Source organism: Zootoca vivipara, chromosome 10 (assembly GCF_963506605.1).
Source record: "Zootoca vivipara chromosome 10, rZooViv1.1, whole genome shotgun sequence".
Lineage (NCBI taxonomy): Eukaryota > Metazoa > Chordata > Lepidosauria > Squamata > Lacertidae > Zootoca > Zootoca vivipara.
Genome location: NC_083285.1, coordinates 9,435,356 through 9,457,921, shown reverse-complemented (window position 1 = coordinate 9,457,921; position 22,566 = coordinate 9,435,356). Strand labels below are relative to the sequence as shown.

Genomic DNA, 22,566 nt, shown 5'->3' with positions numbered 1-22,566 from the left:
AAGATGGAGGGGCCTTGTGGCTAATTTTCCCAGCTACTCCCATTCCAACTGTTGTGGAAGATTTAGCGGCATGAGGCAACAATAGAAACAGAGTCACCAACCTTTTTACTCCTGTGGACACATTTCCCAGCTGTTGAAACTGCCATGGGCACCACACGCACCACAACCAAGCAGACACCTCAACACTATATTTGCAACAACAGATTGCTTCTCTCTAGCTTGTTTTTTTGGGTGGGGGTGGGGGTCAAACCTGGAAAGAGCCTTGTGGATGCTTGTGCATGCAAGGTGTGAGGCAAAATTAAGTTGATTGCCAGATTGCCCAGCAACTAAAGGTAAAGGTACCCCTGACCATTAGGTCCAGTCATGACCGACTCTGGGGTTGCGGCGCTCATCTCACGTTATTGGCCGAGGGAACCGGCGTACAGCTTCCAGGTCATGTGGCCAGCATGACTAAGCTGCTTCTGGCGAACCAGAGCAGCACACGGAAACGCCGCTTACCTTCCCGCCAGAGCAGTACCTATTTATCTACTTGCACTTTGACGTGCTTTCGAACTGCTAGGTTGGCAGGAGCTGGGACCGAGCAACGGGAGCTCACCCCGTCGCAGGGATTCGAACTGCCGACCTTCTGATTGGCAAGCCCTAGGCTCTGTGGTTTAACCCACAGTGCCACCCACGTCCTACTTTATTATTTATGTTGCCACCAGCGACTACTTTATTATTTGTGTTGGATTGTCTTGCTTTAAATCTAACCCGCTCCCTTTGTTGTGTCCCAATAGAATGATCCCCACTTCCAGCAAATATAAATTGCAAATACAAATAAACACCTAGATGAAACAAATGAGTAGATTCTTCAGAGATTTCTTTGTTGTTGAAAACAAAAAAGTGTCTCTCCCCCCCCCCCACCCGAATAATCCTCCTTAATAAATCTGTGTTTCCTTTGGATTTCCTTGATGTGACCCTGCTGGTTAATGGGTATGAGATAATTTGAAATTGAAAGACTACTGTCATTATCTTAGACACCGAGACTTTTGCTATCTGTACACCAATTGCTAACAAACAAGGTTTATAGAGTGAAATAATAAATCAACATATGCATGAGACACAAATAAATGATTAATGTTATTATTTTCTCCTTAGCGTTTGATAAACCTATATATCTCCTTTGATTCCTCTCAGCAGGGCTCCAACCAAAGTTGGATTAATTTATGCTTTCCATAAAATAGACTTTTAGAGAGGAGGGACAAAATCCAGCTTTGGATTCTCTGTGATGAAAACCTTTCCTTACTCTAGGCATGCACCAGGAATTTCAAATGAGTGAACAAAATTAGGTAGTGAGGCTTACACGTTCAGCTCAAGATCCATAAGAGAGCAGGCTAATTTTCCATGCACACATTTTGCTGGCACACCTATTTCTCTTCCAGTTTCTTGCGTGTGTGTTTTAACATAGACTTTGAAATACAGACAACACAATCTATTCCCATCTCCATAGCTGAACATACACCCACAAATGTATTTTATTGAGCCTTTGCCTCTTCTAGGTTTTTGAACCTAGAAACTTCCAAGAGGTACAGGGTGTGTCCTCACAAGGATGCTGAGCCATGGCTAACAGCCATGAAGGGCAAGATGGTCAGGCACAAGGCCAGACCAGTTGCAGATGGTCCCACAGATGGAACAGGTACTACAGGAGTCTGTTATGTGTATGACAACTGTATGTTTAATAGTGTAACGGCTAGGCTAGCAGATGCAGCAACGGTTACCTGAAAAGGGGGAGGATGTTAGCATTTCACGCCTCCGTTGCTGGATATGCGATTGTTATATCACACGTCTGTGTTTACTTTCCAGGCTTGGAAAGTGTGAGAATGGAAGCCTGAATTATCTCTCTTCCGTTTGTGATTGTACTGTTGTACTTTCTCCATCTCTTGGAGAAGGAGGAGAGATGCCATGATTGCTTTGTGCTGTATATATTGCTTAATAAATACTGTACTTAGAATGCACACACAACGCTCCGCTTTGCTTCTGCTACTCTGCTGAACTGCTGAAAAGAGCATGCACAGAGTCTTCTGATATGTTTCGCTGGGAGCGTGCCAGGATTGGGGATTTATGGACGTCCCGGGCTGCGCTTCATCAGGAAGATGCCAGAGAGGTTTGTCTCACCCCGGGGGCTGTGTGTGACCCCAGGCATTATTCCGACTCCATGATGTAGCTTACCAATAAAGAGAAGCCCTTGTACAATTCACACACGTGGCATCTTAGTGCCACACTCCTCTCCCATTCCTGTCACAGCAAGTAGCAAGAGTATTATCGCTAGGGATTTGTGTTTTTCTTTTGGGGGGGAGGAAGAGTTTGAGGCTGCAATCCTGTGTGATAGCTCAGTCAGGAGAGCATGAGACCCTTAATCTCAGGGTCATGGGTCTGAGCCCCACATTAGGCAAAATATTCCTGCATTGCAGGGGGTCAGACTAGATGGCCCTCGTAGTCCCTTCCAACTCTATAATTCTATGAATGGGGCTTACTTCTGAGCTGAAATGTATATTTTATTTTATTCTATTTATTAGAAATATATACCACCCTTTATCAATAGATCTCAGGGCGGTTCACAGAATAAAATACAGTAGAAAAACAAGTAAAAGGCAGCAAAACAATAACACCCCCTTCCCACAGACACAACGAGAAGGCTGTAGAATGATCAACCAAAGGCCTGAAGAGGAATATTGCTCAAGAGATTTCTGGAATCTAGTGGAAACTTAAGAGACAGCTTAGCTTACAAACTAAAACCAGAGGAAGTGATCGTGTTCACCCACAGAGAGCACAAAGTGTAATTCTTGGAGGCTGTCCCGAATAATATTAGTACCAAGCAACTTAATTTGGATAACCCAAACACAGTTTCTCCTGCTTGCTGCATTCAACCCCATACCATTTCTCCCTAGAGCTATAGCAGAATAGTTCTTAAAGTTTCATTGTACAAGCCGAAGTCTTTCCGCCAGCACAACAACTTGGTCGGGTTCCACCCTTTGTTTGCTTCTAGCTATACTTAAATATTTGTTAGCACGCAAATTCTTCTTTGGTCTTTATTACATGGCTTCTTTAAGACCAATAACTTCATAGAATCATAGAACTGTAGAGTTAAAAAAGGGACCCCAAGGGTCATCTAGTCCAACCTCCTGTGATGCAGGAATCTCAACTAAAGCATCCATGGGAGATGGTCATCCAAACTCTGCTTAAAAACCTCCAGGGAAGGAGAGTAGACAACCTCTTGAGAAAGACTGTTCCACTGCTGAACAACTCTTGCCGTCAGAGAGTTTTTCCGTATGTCAGAATCTCCTTTCTTGTAACTTGAAGCCATTGTTTCGAGTCCTACCCTCCAGAGCAGGAGAAAACAAGCTTGTTCCCTCTTCCATGTGATAATCCTTTAGATAGATGAAGATGGCTCTCATATATTCTCTCTGTCTCTTCTTTCTCAGGCTAAGCATACCCAGCTCCTTCAACTGTTTCTCATAAGGCATGGTTTCCAACCCTTGGTCATCTTGGTTGCCCTCCTCTGCACACGTTCCAGCTTGTCAACATCCTTCTTAAATTGTGGTGCCCAGAACTGGACATAGTATTGCAGGTATCAAATGACACCTTTTGAGCCTTACCCATTCTTCAGTTACACCTCGTTAATGTGATACAAAGAGTTGGATTATTCATTTTAAACCAGATACTATATTCATTCAGAAATATAAATATATATGAGAGAGAGTGAGAGAGTGAGTCTTGGGTACTTACATTTTATTGTAGAGTTTTCAAGTTAAATACAAATCTATGAGTTTTTCCATAAGAAATTAAAGACTAGTGCAACTAGTTTGTTATATTTAAGATGTACAGATGAATGCAAGATAGTTATATTCTTCCTTGTATTGTATTTACATAATTCAATATATTGCTTACTATTTACATTTCTAAGCATATACTATAGAAATAAATTGGTTATCTGTGCTGTACGGTTCTTTTGTTACAGCTGTTAGCTAATATTGCGTTTATGACAGAGTGCCTCCTGTATGAACTCTATTAAATTACAAATCAGGCTAAATTAATGAGGTGTCCTGATTTCTTTCTATGCTGAAAAAATATCAACATAAAAATATCTATTAGATACCTATTTGTGGGTTTTTTTTTACTTTTATACTTTTAATAACTGAGTATAAAAATGAGGAAAACCTTTCTTCCATATAACATTTGGTTGGGATGGCATTTACCTGAGATACAAAATTATCAAAAGCCAAGCATAATTCTCCTTTAAGAAAAAGGTATATAGGGAATATATAGAATAGTATATAGGGGAGAGTATGCATGAATTTAGTTGTCTGTATAATACCCCCTTTTTATATAAAACAAGAATGAAAAGTTATGCATTTAGAGAAGTCTCTACCCTCATCTACCAATGTGCTCAAGATTTGTCTCTTACAAATGTAAATCCCTTTTGCGGCATGATAGCATTCGGTTCTTAAATGAGAAACACTTAAGAGATCCTAAAGGAGCCTGGAAGTTGAGATGGTAACTCAATGGATCTTTACAGAGGAAAGGTGTGTGTTTTTAAGATATACACATTTTATTGTATACTTGCATCTAACACAGTAAACTTGTCTGCACCCCTGCCTCAGCATTCAAATTCCTATATAAATAATGACATATTTAAAAAGCCCCATCATTAATGCATGCTGCAGCCCATTCTTCCTTTTGCTATTAAATAAAATGTTCGCTGTTATCAACAGACTTTCCTGTATTCTACCTTTTGCTTTGGGTGTTCTGTTCTTGGCAGATACTTTGTTAGGCACAATGACACTGTAAACTTAAAGAAGAGAAACTTAAAAGAGAAATCTTATACTGAACACAGAATTAGAAGTTATCCTGATGCTTGGGGAAGACACATCTTAAGACCTGTAGACATGCTAAACCATGCCACAGAATTTTATCTCTATTTGCAGTATTAGTGTGTAATAACCTAAAGCAATGCCCAGTAAGGCTGCAAGAGTTCTGTATTCTCATGCATAGCAAATCCCTGCATGGAAGATAAAAGGGAGCATATCTACTGCTGCTACTCCTAAGTAACGGTGCAGTAAGATCTCCCAGGTAATGCAACGCCACCAAATTATTCTTATTGTTGTCCTGGAACATCACAACAATTTTAGCGCCGTGAAAAAGGCCACACCTCTCTACTGCGAAAGTAAGAGCGCAATCTTGCTTATTAAACAAATGATGTATTGGACGGGACTGTGTTTCACAGTCAAATGTCCCCAAGCAATCTAAATGCACAACTCAATACTAAGACACTTGAACTTAATCTGTAAATCATACCTTAAGGAAATTAATCCCAAGAAATCTTTATAGCCTCTTAGAATAAGCATCTTCCACATTTTTAGGCCAATCTTGCCTATGGTTCTTCTCTGTTCAGGCATCTATACATATGGCAAGCAGTAAGGTAACATATGCAGCCAAACTGAAAGGCAAAAAAAATTCCCCCAAACCAAAAATGACTTAAAGGCACACTTGAAAAAACTCCTGAAAAGAAGTTGTTCCATTTACAGTATAAATTAATTTGGGATTGATAGTATGCAAACTTACTTGATCAACAAGAATCAATCACACTTCAGACAGCAGGCACATTCTAGAATGCTCCTCCAACAAACCTACTTGCACACAGAAATCTAGCATATCAGGGAGAAAAAAATTATTCATACTAGCCTTCCAGATTTCCATGTTCAATGAATTTGTATGTGTATATGCAATGCCATACCATTATTCTAAAGCAGGCATCCCCAAACTTTGGCCCTCCAGATGTTTTGGACTACAATTCCCATCTTCCCCGACCACTGGTCCTGTTAGCTAGGGATCATGGGAGTTGTAGGCCAAAACATCTGGAGGGCCGCAGTTTGGGGGTGCCTGTTCTAAAGTGATACAGCACAGGAAAAAACTTTACTACCCATCCCTGCTATTTGGAGAAAAAGTGAATGGAGTGTCAACTTTTGATGGAGCCTTCTATAATGTACTGCCACTTAGTCACAACTTAAGAACTTGGTCACAAAAATAACGGAAGAATTTTGTTAGCTGCTTTTCAAGTGAGATAAGCTTCCCGATCAGTTTGTGCAAAATCCTTAAGTGCATGTCAATTGTATGCAGGTGACTTCCTCCAGATAAATTGACTTGACACGTTCTGTTTTTTTTATATATCTACACACACACACACACACACACACACACACACACACACAGGCTGGCATGTTAACCAATCAGCCAGCCTGATTGATAAGAAAGAGGGCAGACTGGAATCAAGTCTTCACCAGTCACCTTCCCTTACACAGTGCAAAATCCATAGTTTATTCTGGAGGTGGGACAGCATCTTGGTTGTTAGTCATCAGGTAATTTTATCCATCTGTGCTTCTTTTCCATGCTCAAGCCAGTCTATGTCAAGGATGGAAGGCCTAAAAATGCATACATGACTTTTCCGTCAAGTATTCCTACCATGCTAGAAATTCCAGGTAAGGCAATAACGTATTAAAATATATTCACTGTGAAGTAAAAATCTTACTAGGAAAAAAAAGCATTGAAGCTAAAAGTCTATGTGCTGAAAAAATATTTGATAGTTTTAAAGCATTAAATTATGTATACATTATTACAGCAGAATAAATCTATTTTTTTTCTTTTTTAGTTAGTACAGTTCAGACACTTGAAAGTGAAATAATTTATACAAAACTATCTCCACACCACAGGGTATAGCACCCAAGTTAAGTGACATTCTTTTCAAATTCTAGATGTTGCTTTCCATTAAAATCTGTGTTCCTAGATTTCACGCTGTAAACAAAGATAACATTAAAAGGAATTTTTTAAAAATTTCAAACCAAAATCAAAAGCAAGTCCATATGGCCCTTAGATGACCTTACTGCCTGATACACATCTGCCCTCATTTTCCGTTCAAGACAGATCATTCCTATTAGCTCACAAGTACCCCAGAGACTAATAATACTTCCATCAAAATAATGAATACAATCAACTAGGAACAAGGCTCATGGAGACAAGACAATAAGTCATTAGATACCAATGAACAAAAAACACTTTCTTCATTCATATAGTAACTATAAAAAGAAAAAGGGAGAATAAAAGCAAAAGCAGACTCAATTTTTTTTGTAGCCACTCAGCATGAACGTTAAGTCAATCACAATCTTCTCAATGACCTGGCTTGCCGATTTCTTTGGTAATCCACCAACCACATTTTTTTGCTGAACTATTTTGGGACGCTTCGTATGAAATCAGGAGCGAGTAATTGTGTCTGCACAACCAGAATAATGAAAATGATCCCATGCCATAGCAGACAGATTGGCTGTACTGTATATGGTTTCTGGTGCTTTCATCTCTTGTAATGATTGGGGGCATCTGCAAATGCAAACTTCAGTCTGTAGGCTTCTGCGAGGAGGACACTGATATCTTCGTCTCCCCAGTGCACCGTGGGCAAGTTCTGCAGAAAGATGAGCAGTTCCTTGGGAAAAGAAGAAAAAGACAGCAGAATAGGTTATTACACAACTATTTCAGTAAACGTCAGTTGTTGTTTGGGGTGGGTTGTTGTTTTTTGTGCGACTGAACTCCAATGTTACTTGTGACCATTTCTAAAATGGCTTGATCTTGAACATCTGCATGCACACAGGTAAAATAAAACTTGCTTTTCGGAAGCCTACATGTGACGATTTTTAGCACAAAAATCCAAATAAATTAGCTAACCATAATTGGTAAGGATGGAAACTCATCCAGCTGTTAATAGATGTGGGAATGGTAAAAGAGAGGAGAAGACAACTCTAAAAAATTATTTGTTACATCTTTCTCATCTGGAATTTTCTTATCTAGATCTGTGCATACACCTTTCTTGTTATTTGTTCATTTCATGAATACCTAGGTTTAATCTAAGTATCTTTATTGCAGATCCCATCTCTCATTTTCTCCAGTACAGGTGAATGATATTTATTGGAAAGGTGTTTTCTAAGGCAGCTACGGAGTACAACAAAGTGAATATACGCCTTTAATCTTGCATCAGTCATGGCTTCAACCATCTAAGACAGGGAACCCTTCAGTCTGTTTTTAAAAAAATGCTTGCATACATTGCAATCCACATTGCTGCAAGAAAGAAGCAATGGCATACCTTTGGCAAACACATAGTCATCATATTAACCCTTCAATGTGCATAGCTGCTACAAAATAGGAATATTCAAGTACAGTGGTGCCTCGCTAGACGGATGCCCTGTTAGACGAATTTTTCGCTATACGAATAGGTTTTGCGATCGGAGGTTGCCTCGCAAGATGACGAGGTTTTCTATGGCCGCTGCTTCGTCTTGCGAAGCGTGGCCATAAAAACCTCTGATCACAAAACCTATTTGCAAAAGGCATTTGTCTTTTTTCTTCCCTTCTTCCCGCGCTAGTGTTCCGCTGGTCTCTGCCGGTTGCGCCTCACTGCTCGCGGCAACCGGCAGAGGCCAGCAGAACATAAAGGGAAACCAGCTGCAGTGCGGAAAGAAGGCAAAGGAAGATCAGCTGAGAGGCACTGACAGTTGATCTTCCTTTGCCTTCTTCCCTTGCTACAGCTGGTTCCCCTTTGTGTTCTGCTGGTCTCTGCCGGTTGCCGCGAGCGGCAACTGGCAGAGACCAGAGGAACACTAGCGCAGGAAGAAGGGGGCAGAAGCAGAGGAATGGATCCGTTCCTTCCTCCGCTTCCCCCCCCCGCTGCCTGTCCGATCCCCGCTGTGTGACAGGCGGGGTGGGGGAAGGCAGGCGGGAGACGGCGGCAGGGAGAAGAGCTTCTCCCCCCTGCTGCCTCGCTGCGCACAGCCGGCACGGGACGCGGCTTCGGAGGTCTCTGTCCCATGCCGCCGCCAGTTCCCCGGAGCCCATAGGAATGCATTGATTAAGTTTCAATGCATTCCTATGGGAAACCGCGACTCGCTAGATGAATTTTTCGTAGGACGAATTGAGTCCTGGAACAAATTAAATTTGTCTAGCGAGGCACCACTGTAATGAGTTCAAGTAACGATTACAGTTCCCAGGATTCTTTGGGGTTGTTTAAAGTGAATGATACTGCTTTAAATTTATAGTGCAGATGGGGCAAAGGTCGAGATAATTAAGAGGTAAAAGATACTTTATCTCAATTTTAATTGTGTTTCTATTCCCAGAGCTTGTTTTCTCAACCATTTCACATCCAAAAAGCTTGAAAATAACAGATAATGGATGGGTCCTTTAATGGATAGTTTAGTTGGTTAGAGCATGGTGCTGATAACACCAAGTGGTTGCAGGTTCAATCCCCATATGGGACAGCTGCATATCCCTGCATTGCAGGGGGTTAGCCTAGATGATCTTCAGGGTCCCTTCCAACTTTAAAATTCTATGATTCTATGATTGCTACAACTCAAGAGCCAGAAAAACCACAGGCATGTTTGAGCATTGGAAATTCCAATATGAACAGACCTGATCCAGAGATCCTGCACTAATATTTGGATTGGAAAGACAGCCATTGGATTTCACACTTATCTGAATTTTCCAACACCTTTCTTGCTTCAAAAATGCATCAAAATGTGTTTCAAAATGCTTTCAAGCTAAACAAATTCAAATACATATATTTAAATACAATGTCCATGTCTCATTAAAGAACGCACAATTCATGTGAAAGCAGACAGCAATGGATTTATAAGTGAACACCTATGAAAAGAAGGCAGGTCGGGGGAAAAACTTGTTTATCCATCCCTAATTTCAACCATGTAGTATACATTTCACAATGCAGTCGTTGCCTGGCTTCCAGGAATCCGGTCCTCCCTCCCCACAACAGGCTGCCAGTAACCAATAGACAAGAAACTCTTACCAAGTCTTTTAATGCAATATTCACAGAGAGAGGCTTAGAAATGGTGCCTCTCCAAGTAAGCTCCACCGCCCCTTCCCTTCTCAATCCTCAACAACATCCCCCCCCCTTACGGTGGCTGCTTAAGGCCATTTGCCTCTTAACTCTTTGCTCTCCTACTTTCACTGCTCACTGGGTTCTGGGAGAATGCTTTCTAGTGATAGCGTGTCAGCCGGCTGCTCTGGTTCTGTTTTTCTTCTCCCATTAGCTCCCAGCTTTGCCCCTCTTCTGTCAAAGCCATGACCTTCTGCAAACACTGTTGTAAATCTATACTGTCTTCCTGGAAGGTTGAGGAAGGGGTGGCAGTTTCCACCATTCCTCCTCAGTCCAGTCCCTGACAGCCATAGACCAAATTCCTATTATCCTTTCAGCTCAATAGAACAGCATGAAATATGCACAAATGTTCATATTACATGTTGGTGGAAGTGAGAGTATGGGCTCTATTTACCTTTGTCTTCCCATGCCTTTGAATAAACAAATCTATCGTTCTGTTGTTAAAATTATTAACAGTTTGGAATTTCTTCACAACTTTGATTCTGCATTAGTTGCTCAAAACACACAACTTATGCTCTATTGGAGTTCAACGGCAACTGGAATAGGAACCAGCTAGTAATCTCATGAGCTATGGAAAGCTTAAAGCTTCACGGCTTTTGGAAATAACAGGAATGTACACGTTATTTAGGACATCGGATACATCAGCACTATGGTAAATATTATACACACTGCACATATAATTTAATATTAAAATGTTGTTGCTGGGCTCTTTAACACTATAGGATACTAGCAGTAACAATGAGTATAGCTCTATAAATGTGTGTGTAAAAAGCTTTCAGTGGAAATCCAATGTATATTCATGAAATACTTCAAAATGCCAATGATAAGTTATTAGGTGAATCTGGAGCCACATATTCTAGATATGCCATAAATCAGTGTCACTTATAAACTCCACCTGGTCGTTTAACAGTTCTAATTCCTCTCTCCATTTACTGCTTACAAGAAAACAATCAATATATGCTGAATGACTCAAGATCCAGCTTATTAAATCTTGGTAGTCTGATTTAATGCTGAACTTTCTTACTTTTCTTGGTGACAACTAGAAAGACCAAAAATTCAGGGATTATTTTTCCTCCCTATATTTTTAGAGCCTTCAATGGAGTGCAGGTTTCTTGCAAGCCAATTGCCTAGAAAAGGAACATTCTTATCTTATTTTTAACCTTTCTTTCACATTCCCTGACCTTTCAACCAATAGATCAAACAGAACACAAGCATGATTCATAGAAAAGATTAAACTGTGTTTAGACAAAAAGGTCAGCCCACACACCAGTGAGAATAGCTAGATCTTAAAGCAGATATGTGACACAAACACACATGCAGAACACATCATAAAAAGCAAATTTTCTAAGCCATTGCATCAGATTGAATGGCAATACACACACAAAACTATTTTTCCTGTTTTTATGTAGCACACCTGCAATGCCTTTTAAAATGTCACTACCCTGAGAACATTTCAATATTCAAAGCTGGAACAGTGTGGTCTGACTTCTTTTATTCATCTCCCTCGAAATTATCTCTGATCTCACAGATGTGGATCCAGAAACATACCATGCTTCAACCCTGAACGAACCAGCAAATGTTGTCTTTTATAGCTGATTTCTTTGACAATTCTGTTATTAGTCTGGGGGTGGGGGTGGGGGAAAACCTTGTCAAATTCTGGAAGAACCAGCCTCTAAAAATAGAAAATAAGTGATAGTTATATTGGACTCCACTGTCAGCATTTAAAATTGGTCAACTAGGGCTGACAGTTTTCAACAAGATGAAACTGAAAAGGTGACACTTTGACAGAACAATCTTCCATTAATCTTTTGATAACATAGGGAGATATATTTTCCATGTGATTAATTTCATATTTTCCAGGGGAAGCAGTTTCATGAAAGGATGCAGAAAATAAGCTAACAATTGGACAGGTGGTGGCTTTTTCTTCTTCTCCCTTTTTATACGTCAAATCACATACAAAGCCGCATATTTTCAGGGCACTATGCAATGTATTTTGAAAAATAATCTTAGATGGATCTCCATTTTATCTAATAGGAATCCATCTGCATAATATTGTTTTTTTTATCTTCACTTCCCATTCTTAGCAAAAGTCTTGCAAGAGCATTGCCAGAAAAGTCTAGTCAAGTCACATGGGGGAAATGTACATTCTCAAAGACAAGTCAAATGACATTACCCTGGCCGTGACAAAATTTCTTTCGGAGGTAGTAAGAATTAGAAATCAACATGCTCTGGATAAAACATAGTGACTGTTTTCTCATAGGGAATGTTTCTCATAGGGAATGTTTTCTCAGTATTCCTGCTGTATTTTGCTTTCAAAACTGTTTTTGTGGGTCTTTGGACTGAAATAAAGAATGTTTGTTTGTACATCTTTGAAAGCATAAGGTAGTATTGGGTTCATGAAATTACACAGAGGACTAATAGGTTTCTTGTTACCTAACAGCATAGGAAACCAACAAGATTCTCTACCATTATAGAAAGCCAGTGTGGAGGAGTGGTTAGAGCGCTGGAGTATAACCTGGGAGCTCAGAGTTCAAATCTCCACTCGGTCATGAAGCTCACTGGGTGGCCTTGGGGCAACACACTGTGTCTCAGCCACATCTGCCTCACAAGGTCGTGGTAAGAATAAAATGGGGAGGAGAAATATGTATGCCACTTTGAGCTCTTTAGATGGAAGATGGAATATGGAGCATGAGACTCTTAATCACTGGGTCATGGGTTGAAGCCCTATGTTGGGCAAAAGATTCCTGCTTGTGGTCCCTTTATATATTGTGATTTTATGTTGTAAATGCCCTGACACCTGCGGGTATAGGGAGGTATTCAGGTCCTGACCAGGAAACTTCACAGCCCCAAATGAAGATCCATACACCATTTCAGGGACCTACATTTATGCTAGATCATTCTTGTATTTCTGTCTTAGTCTCTTTCTCTAACACAGTAGCTGGCCTGCCAACAGCTCTCTTTTCAACTCTCTTCGTTTTGAACAGATCAGGACTAGTAACATTTAAAAAGGAGTAGCTTTCAACTAAACATGGTGCCGAGTAAGGGTGAAATATATATTTCGGTTACTGAGAAATAAAGAATCCAATATACCCATACAGGTCATTTAATGTAACAACGATAGCATAGCAACCACAAACAGCATGGAAACGTGATTAGGCATCCTTTGGGACACACAATCTTGGTTTAGGTTTCAGTAAAACTGCACAGAGGGATGTAAGAGATTATGTATTGTAATTTAGGGTGAAGCTGGGGGGTAATGGTTTGACCACATTAAAGGATTGATTTCTTACAACTGTGGAATGAGTGCTAGACAGGGTAACTGAAATGAATCCAGCATATTTTGAAGAGGTCAACGGAACCCAAAGGAGGTTGCCACAACAAGCCACAAAAATCCCCAAATTAACAAGCCCACCCCCCATGCTGATCAAAGGCTCATTAAATGCTGAACGCAGTCTCAGTGAGCTGGAAAGAAAATGGACTGTATGCATCACATTGAACAGCTGATCGGTACACCAACCATCCTGATGACATCTCTAAGGCTTCAATGGTTCTAGTGGTGACAGGCAGAATATACATCATGATTGTATTGACCACGGCAGAAGGCAGAAAAAGAAAGTTTATGCCGCCAAGAACATATTCCCTATGCCTAACGCAGTCCTCCAATGTGGCAACTAGACTGGTGATTGGGAGCGGCCGCCAAGACCACATAACACCGGTCCTGAAAGACCTACATTGGCTCCCAGTATGTTTCCAAGCACAATTCAAAGTGTTGGTGCTGACCTTTAAAGCCCTAAATGGCCTTGGCCCAGTATACTTGAAGGAGCATCTCCACCCCCATCATTCAGCCCGGACACTGAGGTCCAGCTCCAAGGGCCTTCTGGTGGTTCCCTCCCCGCGAGAAGTGAGGTTACAGGGAACCAGGCAGAGGGCCTTCTTGGTGGTGGCGCCTGCCCTGTGGAACACCCTCCCATAAGATGTCAAGGAAATAAACAACTATCGGACTTTTAGAAGACATCTGAAGGCAACCCTGTTTAGGGAAGCTTTTAATACCGGGTGAATCATTGTATTTTAATATTCTGCTGGAAGCTGCCGAGAGTGGCTGGGGAAACCCAGCCAGATAGGCGGGGTATAAATATATTATTATTATTATTATTATTATTATTATTATTATTATTATTATTATTGACAGGTAGTAGGGAGTGGATTTCTGCGAAAATGCATGGGCCTCTTTTACCCATGTGCCCAGAGACATTAAGTAATTAGCTATTCTGTGGAAAGATCATTCCGTTTTGTTACACCTGCAAGAGTCAACCAGAGCTTACAACAATAGACAATCCGTTAAAAACTCCATTTCTGGAAGGAATTCGAAATCTAATTTGTTTACAACCCAATGACAAAGCAACACACATTCATAATTCTGCTTATTTTCAATCTAGCTGTAGCAGTCTGACAGTTTTGTTGTAAGACAGCAAAATCTAAATGCACCAGCACTTAGCCGGCCATAAGGGGCTGGATGCAAAAAAGAAATAAAAGAAAATAGTTCCTCTTCCATCAGCTTGTCTGCAAAGAAAGGCATCCATCACCTCATTGCATATTATCCATTTCATACTCCAAAAGCTTTTTTTCTTTGTTTTGTTTCTATTTGCCCCTCTTATCAACAGCTTTGATTGAATTGTGTAGCTAAGTATACAGGGCTCCTGTGATTTTCATTTTCTCTGGGGGCTTCATACTGATAAAGACAATAATTGACATTGTTATTCAGTTTCTACCCAAGAAAGAAACAAAAAAAGAAAACAATTTTATTTCAAGTGAGGCATCTCCAGTGACAGCCTTGAATTACCAACTAAACAAAACGATTGCTTGGCTATTTAAGTCGGGCAGGTCAACTAAATTGTTCACACAGCACTATTTAGTTTATCCCCTGCCTTTCCTAAAGGGGCTTTTTATATTGAAATTGAGGGAAATGCACCAGGTGGTTCTTTTGCAGCACTTACAAAAATGAATGCACTCACCACAATGTTAGGGGGAAAGATGTTCCGAAACTAAGTAAGCTGCCCTGATAGAAAGTTATAGGTCAGCAATTTCATCTGACTGTCTTGTAAAACAGATACGATTTGGGTTTATAAAAGCATTTAGAATTTTCAGAGATGAATGAAGAGAAGATTGCAATCCTATACTTCAGTGTGCAGTGGAAATCTCCATACTCCCAACCATGAGTTATACTCTGGAAGTGAAAAAGCACATGTTAGAGAGGGGCATGAGCAGAGCATCATAGTGGCTTGGAGATGACCTGAATCACTTATGGATCTTTGGGAAATGGTCTGGCTTATTTCCAAAGCCACCTGAATCTCATCCTATCCCTGCTGCTGATTTGACAGGAATTACTTGGAAACTTTCAAATTCCTGAGCTGCCAAATAATCTCCCTCCTGCCTACATAAGCTTCAAATGTGTGGTAATAGTATCCTAGCATCATAGAATGGACCGAGTTGGAAGGGACCACGAGAGTAATCTCATTCAACCTCTGCAATGCAGGAATCTTTTTGCCCAGCATGGGGCTTGAACCCAGGACCCTGAGTGTGTGTTTTCTCTCCCAGAAGCATTTAGGAACTCTGTCACACTGTATGAAATGGTAACATGGTACAAACACTGATTGGCCATACCTTTCAAAACCCACTTTTCAGTATGCTGTTTTTAGAGAGGTTATTCTTTATTCTGCTTTTTGGTCAAAAGACACCATGGTGACAACCATACCATTAAAATGCAAACAATGAAATGACAATAATAAAATTCACTATAAACCGCAATGTAACAACAGTGATAGTGTAAACTGGGGCATAGAACTCTCTCTGTTATCATAAAAAGCCAAATGGAAAAGTAGAGAAAAGGAGGGAGCTAAACATCCCCCTTGAGGTTACAGGTTCATTACATATTAAAGGTCATAACCTTCAAGTTAGAGAGAGGTGCTCAAATAGGATTAAAATGTACATATGAAGGGTTTTGAAAAGAGTGAATCTTATTTAAGAATAAGGCCATGAATTGGGAGATAGGACGTAATTCTATGATGTTTAGCTAATATTTGGAAATGGTAAGAATTAATTATCAACAAGGACTGTAAGAAGGGGAAGTGAAGAAGTCTGAAGAGATAAGGTGTGATAATATTGTTATTTTTGTTTTTGTATCTTTGTATTTCTTTTTTAAATTTTTCTTTTTTTCCTTTTTCTTTTTTCTCTATGTAAAATTCAATAAAAAAATTTTTTTTTAAAAAAAGAGTGAATCTCAGAAAGATTCCAGTGAGCAGAGTGAAGACTGTCAAGCTCTTTCCCCATTAATTCCAAGCAAAACTCATTTGTTCCTACCTGCTATCAATAGGGCTGGGTGATATATCAATATATCATCCAAAACTGGTTTGAAGTGCATATCATGATAGCAATTTCATCATTTTTGACCTGGCAATATTTCACAGATCCTGTGGGGTGGGTGTGTGTGTGTGTGTGTGTGTGTGTGTGTGTGCATGCGCACTATGTAAAAATCATGATTCAGGAAAAACCATGAAGCCAGCCGATGCCTCTACATAGATTCACCCTTATTTCAGACACTGCAATATATCAGAATATTGTGATGTTTAGCTGGTGATATATCACAATGTTGAAAACCAGGTATCACCCAGCCCTATCAATAGTCCTTTGCTCAGAGCCCTGATTTACAGAAGTCATCCCAGTTTCGGATGTGATCCTGGAATGTCCCACTTTTCTTTTAGACATCCCTTATTTTCATTGGAGAAATATTGGAGGACATGGAGTTATGTGACAGACAGACAGACAGACAGACAGACAGACAGACACACACACACACACACACACTGAGCCAAGGAGATAACTATACAAACTTTAAAATACATTATGATGTTCTTATATATGTTGGAAGCCACCCAGAGTGGCTGGGGCAGCCCAATCAGACGGGTGGGGTATAAATAAATTATTATTATTACTGGCTGGCCCTGCCATGCGATGCTGTGGCTAATCTCTGTGACTGCCACCACCCTGTGTCAGTCCATGATGTATCCCGCCCCCTCCCCCCCAACCGCGGGTTTTCCCTGTGATTCCCCAAAACCTGTCCCGTCCCATGACATATCACGGCCCCTCTTCACCACACCCCGGGTCATCCCTGTGACTGGCCCCACCGTGTCCTGACCTATCCCGTCCCCTCCTCCCCCACCTCCCCACCCAGGCGAGTCAGTACCTCCATTTGTCCTAGTCTGTAAAGGCTTCGGCCTAGTATGTAAATGGCAGCTGAGATGCTGTTGAGAGGGAAGGTTCTATAGGTGTAGTACCAGTGTAGCAGCCACAACCTGGTTCTTTCCCCAGCATGCACTTTCAGCTGAGTGGTGCGTTCTGGAACAGGGTTTTTTTGGGGTTTCACCTGGCGGAGGTGTGGCATCTGTCTTTGAAAACCTTATAAGAGCCTTCGGACATTCGCTTTGGACGTTGTGTTCAAATTTGAACAGATTTGGTGAAGCAGTTTCGGGGAAAAGGGGACACAAACCCACATGCCCTTTTTACATTTATATTATTATCATCATCATAATCATCATCATCATCAAATAGACCAGGGTCCCCCAACTAAGGCCTGGGGGCCGGATGCGGCCCGCGTGAGCCAATTGTACGACCCGCTCTTACCGGCGCACCACAGTGTGGTTGCCCATCTCTGGGTTGGCACGGTGCCAGAAATTCTGTGCATGTGCAGAAGCCATTTTTGGCGGTGCCCCACGCTAGAAAAAGTGAGTCTGGCGCGATCGGCGCCAGAGGAACCAGCCCGAAGCCGGGTAAGTTTGGGGACCCCTGAAATAGACAGTCTCTATTTTCATCTGAAAAATGATGTCTTTGTAAGCTTAAACAATTTGTCACTGAGTTCTGCAGCATTGGTTTTATGGTCCTGCCCCTGTGCCTGGCAAGAGACCAATTATAAAAGAAGTACAAACGATATTGCATATAACTGTCTCATGCACTTAGCCTAGATTGCTTTAACACTAGTGAAAATGAACCTACTGTTGCCTTACTGTGAGATATGCAGCTGCTAGACAGAACAATGCAGAAAAGTGTGATCTAAAGAGTGTCTTGTGTATACAGACATCCAAGTCTGAACACTGAACCAATTATTCTTGCCATTAGAATCCAACACAGGCTGATTTCCAAGTAACTGGGAACAGAACTGTTCAATTTAGTTTTGAAAAGACATGTAAGCCAGTAATTTTCTGCTTAAAAAATATGGAAAGTCATTATTATTATTATTATTTTTAAAAAACTACCAGGATGAATTTTACATACAGCATTTTCTAGTTTGCTTCCCACCCCCTTTAAAAGCTTTCTCCTTTTTTGCCAAAGGGACACCTCTGTGCATTTAAAAATGTGTTTGTGTGCACACTTGCTAAGGCTCAAGCAAGGGGGGAGCACTCAAAATCATTGGCAAAGTGCACCATCTCTGAAGGGAATCTCTGGAAACAAAATGAAAATAACGAAGAAGAAAAGTGCTAGATTCTTTTAACCGCACAGTTCATTTAGCGATCAGCGGTGATGCATCACTTACTGGCGAAGAAACAGCCATGCTCAGGGGAAATGGTGGCACATATTGAGCAAGACATGAAAGAGACAAGGCAACATGCCTGAATCATCAGTGGAGCATGAATTCGGCCCATTTTGAAGAGCTGGAGCCACTCCAAACATACCACCACCTCATTTATTTCTGTACGTGCTGCGGAGGTAGGCTGGTTGCAGTAGGGAGTTGGCAAGCCCAATTGTTGTACGCCTGCTGCGTCGTGCTGGTAACTCATGCTGCTATTCTGCCACACTGATGCCGTTACTGCATTACTTTGTGATGAGGCTTTCATCACGGTCAAATCAAGTGCAGAAATGTAGAAGATAAACTACGTGTCTGGACAAACAACACTTGCCTCTCGGTATTCTTATTTGAGATTTCAGCTAGAGCCGATTCAAGTTTAACAAATCTCTCAAGGATTATACAAGAGCTTCATAGGCCTTAGTGAGAATAATAGGTACAGGAATGGGGCATTAATGTTGAGACAGACTTTATAGAAATCGTTTCCTAGCCAAAAAGCAGCTACATAAAGTTGTGTTTGCAGGCCTTATGGGAAAACTGTTTTTTCTAATTTTTCCCCCGGCTTTGCAGCAGCTTTTCATCCATTTTACACAGCAAGAATGCAAGTGAGTTTTTGAAATAATTCCTGGAAATCTGGAATGCTTACTAATTTTTATTATTGCAACTAAAAGTAGATCCTGGGAGAAACTGGGCCTTGAGCTCAGTGGTAGAACATGAGCTCCAGTGAAGAGGCTTCAAACAAACACAGCAGGAAACTGTGAAGAGCTAGATTCAAAATACATGGTAAAAAAGTGCTGACTATGATAGGCAAGTAAAATTATATTTAGTAATACTACTATGGTTTGTTCCTTCTGTTCTACATATTTATATACTGCCTAAATGAGAAAATGGCTCCTAAGTGGTTTACAATCAACTATAAAATCAATAATTAAAATACACAATAAACCAGTTGAATCACAGCATTAAAAACATCCATACTTAAAATATATAATAAAGCAAGACAGTTAAAAACTATTAAAACAAATTATAAAGTTGGGAGTTCAGGGGGATGCATGCCTAAACAGGTGTGTCTTCAAGAGCTGGTGGAATGCCAATACTGATGGGACCTCTCTTATTTCACCAGGAAGAGCATCACACATTGTAGGTGCCACCGATGAAAACTTAAGGCTAAATTATTTACTGCATGATCAAATATATGAACTTGGCTTTTGAGTTAAGGTGTTTATGTAGCTAAAAGGCTACCAACGACAAGAAGGGATGCTAACACAATGCTTAGGAGAATGTCACAGTTGTTTGTTTGTTTTTCAAAAGGGGGTGGAATCCTAAGGGGAATGTTTGGATTGCTTCTTTCTTTGGGCAGGGTGGGGAATAACGAAATGACCTGAGAAAGAGAATTATTAGCTGGCTGTGTTAACTCCACACTGCCCATTTTGTTGCCCAGCTCACTTGTGAACACAAAGTATTCTCTCCTCACAGAAGAGGCTGTCTACTGCAGTGTTTCTCAAAGTTTTTTGGGCAACGGCAAACTTTTCTATGAAAAAAAATCCCGCGGCACACCAACTCTGTGCCGCCCTATATTAAGTTTAGTTTGGAGGGGAAACGTACCGGTAAAGCATGCCGCTGAAGAACTGCTGCGCGGTAGCCAGGCGGACCCACCAGGCGCAGAGCCTGCGGAGCGAGCGGGGACAGACCCCAGGCGGGCAGACACGGGCGCGCAGCTGCCGCCGCCTCCCTCCCAGCCGCCCCAGGCAGCCGCCGCCGCCGCTCTGGCCCGGCGAAGGGAAGCCCTGCGCAGCCTTCCTTGCCTCCTCCTCCCCAGGAGGGCGATTTGCATTGTCACGTGCCTGGCGGCCGCCAATACACTGCACTGACCCGTCGGAAAGGAAGCCGGCCGGGTCACGACGCGGGCGCTCGCCTCGCGTCGTGACCCGGCCGGCTTCCTTTCCGGCGGGTCAGTGACGTGACAGTGCAAATCGCCCTTCTCGTCGCGGCACACCAGCCAGTGTTTCGCGGCACAGTAGTGTGCCGCGGAACACCGGTTGAGAAACGCTGGTCTACTGTACCCCACCCAGCATGTGTGCCTTTTCTGGTTTTATCTCCTTCAAATACAATACAAACTTCTTGTTTCTCTGCGTTGGGTGTAACAGAATCAGTTAAGCGTTCCCAACAGACAAAATTCCTGCCTTCAGAGAGAACTCCCCACTGCATCACTGTACAAGTCATGCTCTTGCCACTTTCAGGAGTCACGAGGCACCTGAGACTTGTGGAGAAATGCAGGAGGCAAGTGCCTCTCTATGCCAATGCTTTTCAAGCAGTGGTACAAATATCAGCAGCTGAAAAGTGCTGCTCTAAACTCAGGTAGCTCATAGGGCTATGTTAGATGTGATGTTATTTGTACTTGTGCAATTACAATTCTCAGTTAATGATACATGGCTTAAAAAATAAACAACTGAATAGCAGTTGTAGGGGGAGGAGGAGGAAGGAGACTGTGATGGATGAGGAGGGGTGATAACACTATTGTGCCCTCACTGGGGGGGGAAAGGACTAAACCCCTCTCCCTAAAAAAAGGTTCTCTATGAGCTTCTTGAGAATGGAAGCTTTCCTTCCATGGCTAACAGCAATTACTGACCCCCCTCCCCATGCACCTCATTCTAACTTTGAACCTTACATATTCTACAGGTAAACCTGGGGGGGGAGTACCTCCAAATGGTTGTTTTTTAATTGTGTTTGTTGCCTTATCCTGCCCAAGGCAACCCAAAGCTATTTACAACCAAATACCAAAAAAAATCCCACCCACTTCTAAAAAGGCTACAGATAGTTAAAGCCAAAGGCATGGGTGTAGAGGAAAGTTTTTGACTGGCACCTAGGAATTATATACCGTATACTTTTACGTTTAGAAGTGTGCTACAGCTATTCAAAGTTTGCAGAGGATGGCCAGAAGATTCACACACTCTAAATCAGGCATCCCCAAACTTCGGCCCTCCAGATGCTTTGGACTACAATTCCCATCATCCCTGACCACTGGTCCTGTTAGCTAGGGATCATGGGAATTGTAGGCCAAAACATCTGGAGGGCCGCAGTTTGGGGATGCCTGCTCTAAATTCTCACTGTGCCATACGAGTTCAGGATTTCTCCCTGAGAGTACAATATTTTAACTCTCAGAAGACCCTAATCCGATTCACCCGGAAACTCAAAACGTGTAGATTTCACAGCATATGGTGGCCCCCATTGTGTGAATGAGTGGATGCCGCAGAGATGTGTGCTAACCCTTTCCTACACCCCCTCTCCCCGCAAGCCACACGACTAACACCGTAACTTTAATGTTAACTTTAAACTTAACGTTTGCAGAGTTCAAACATATTGAAACAAGAGCCCATTGCTCAGGGCCATGCCCAAACTTCATATATTTGTCACAAATGCCAAGAACTCTGTTACATGGCAACTTGCCTTATGCGGTTACTGAACAATAAATGCACACAAAAGTGGTTTTCACAAATTATCAGACAGTTAGAGCACAAACAGAAGCTGACCTTTACTGCTTGAAAGGATGAGCCAGTTAAATGTGATCAAATGCCCTGAAATGGCTGAACTTTAATTTAACCTAGCTCCAGCCTTAGATGTCCGTGTAAAAAATCAGGGAACCGGCACAGCCATTTTCTTCTTGTTGTTTTTATATTATGCCACAACTGAGAGCTGTGAAACCTTGCTTTGATATGCTGGACTCCGTGCTTGTGCAAACTGGGTGAGGGGGGACCACCACCCTTAAAACCACAACTTCCTCTAGAGGTAAACTCAGGTGATGAGAGCTGACAGAAATGGGGGTGAATTTTTGCTTGGTGTGCTTGGAGGAACTCCAAGGTTGGCAGAATAAAAAATAAATTAATAACAGAATCTGGGGAGTGGGGAATCTGCGCATGCTCAGTTGCCACAGAATGTTAAATTTTGTTTGTTTCTATTAATTAAATTCTCATACTGCCCTTCATCTGACAAT

The 22,566-nt window shown here is 41.6% G+C and overlaps 1 protein-coding gene across 3 annotated transcripts in view; it reads right to left on the bottom strand.

Moving 5' to 3' along the window:
- Positions 1-499: 499 nt before the first annotated feature.
- Positions 500-22,566, bottom strand: part of TBC1D22A (TBC1 domain family member 22A) — a 116,011-nt gene continuing 93,944 nt past the window's right edge. For all 3 annotated transcript variants that reach the window (XM_035128569.2, XM_035128570.2, XM_035128568.2), the window contains one exon: positions 500-7,510. In XM_035128569.2, the coding sequence (XP_034984460.1) occupies positions 7,382-7,510 (129 nt within the window). In that variant the 3' untranslated portion in view covers positions 500-7,381. The remainder of the gene's footprint in view (positions 7,511-22,566) is intronic.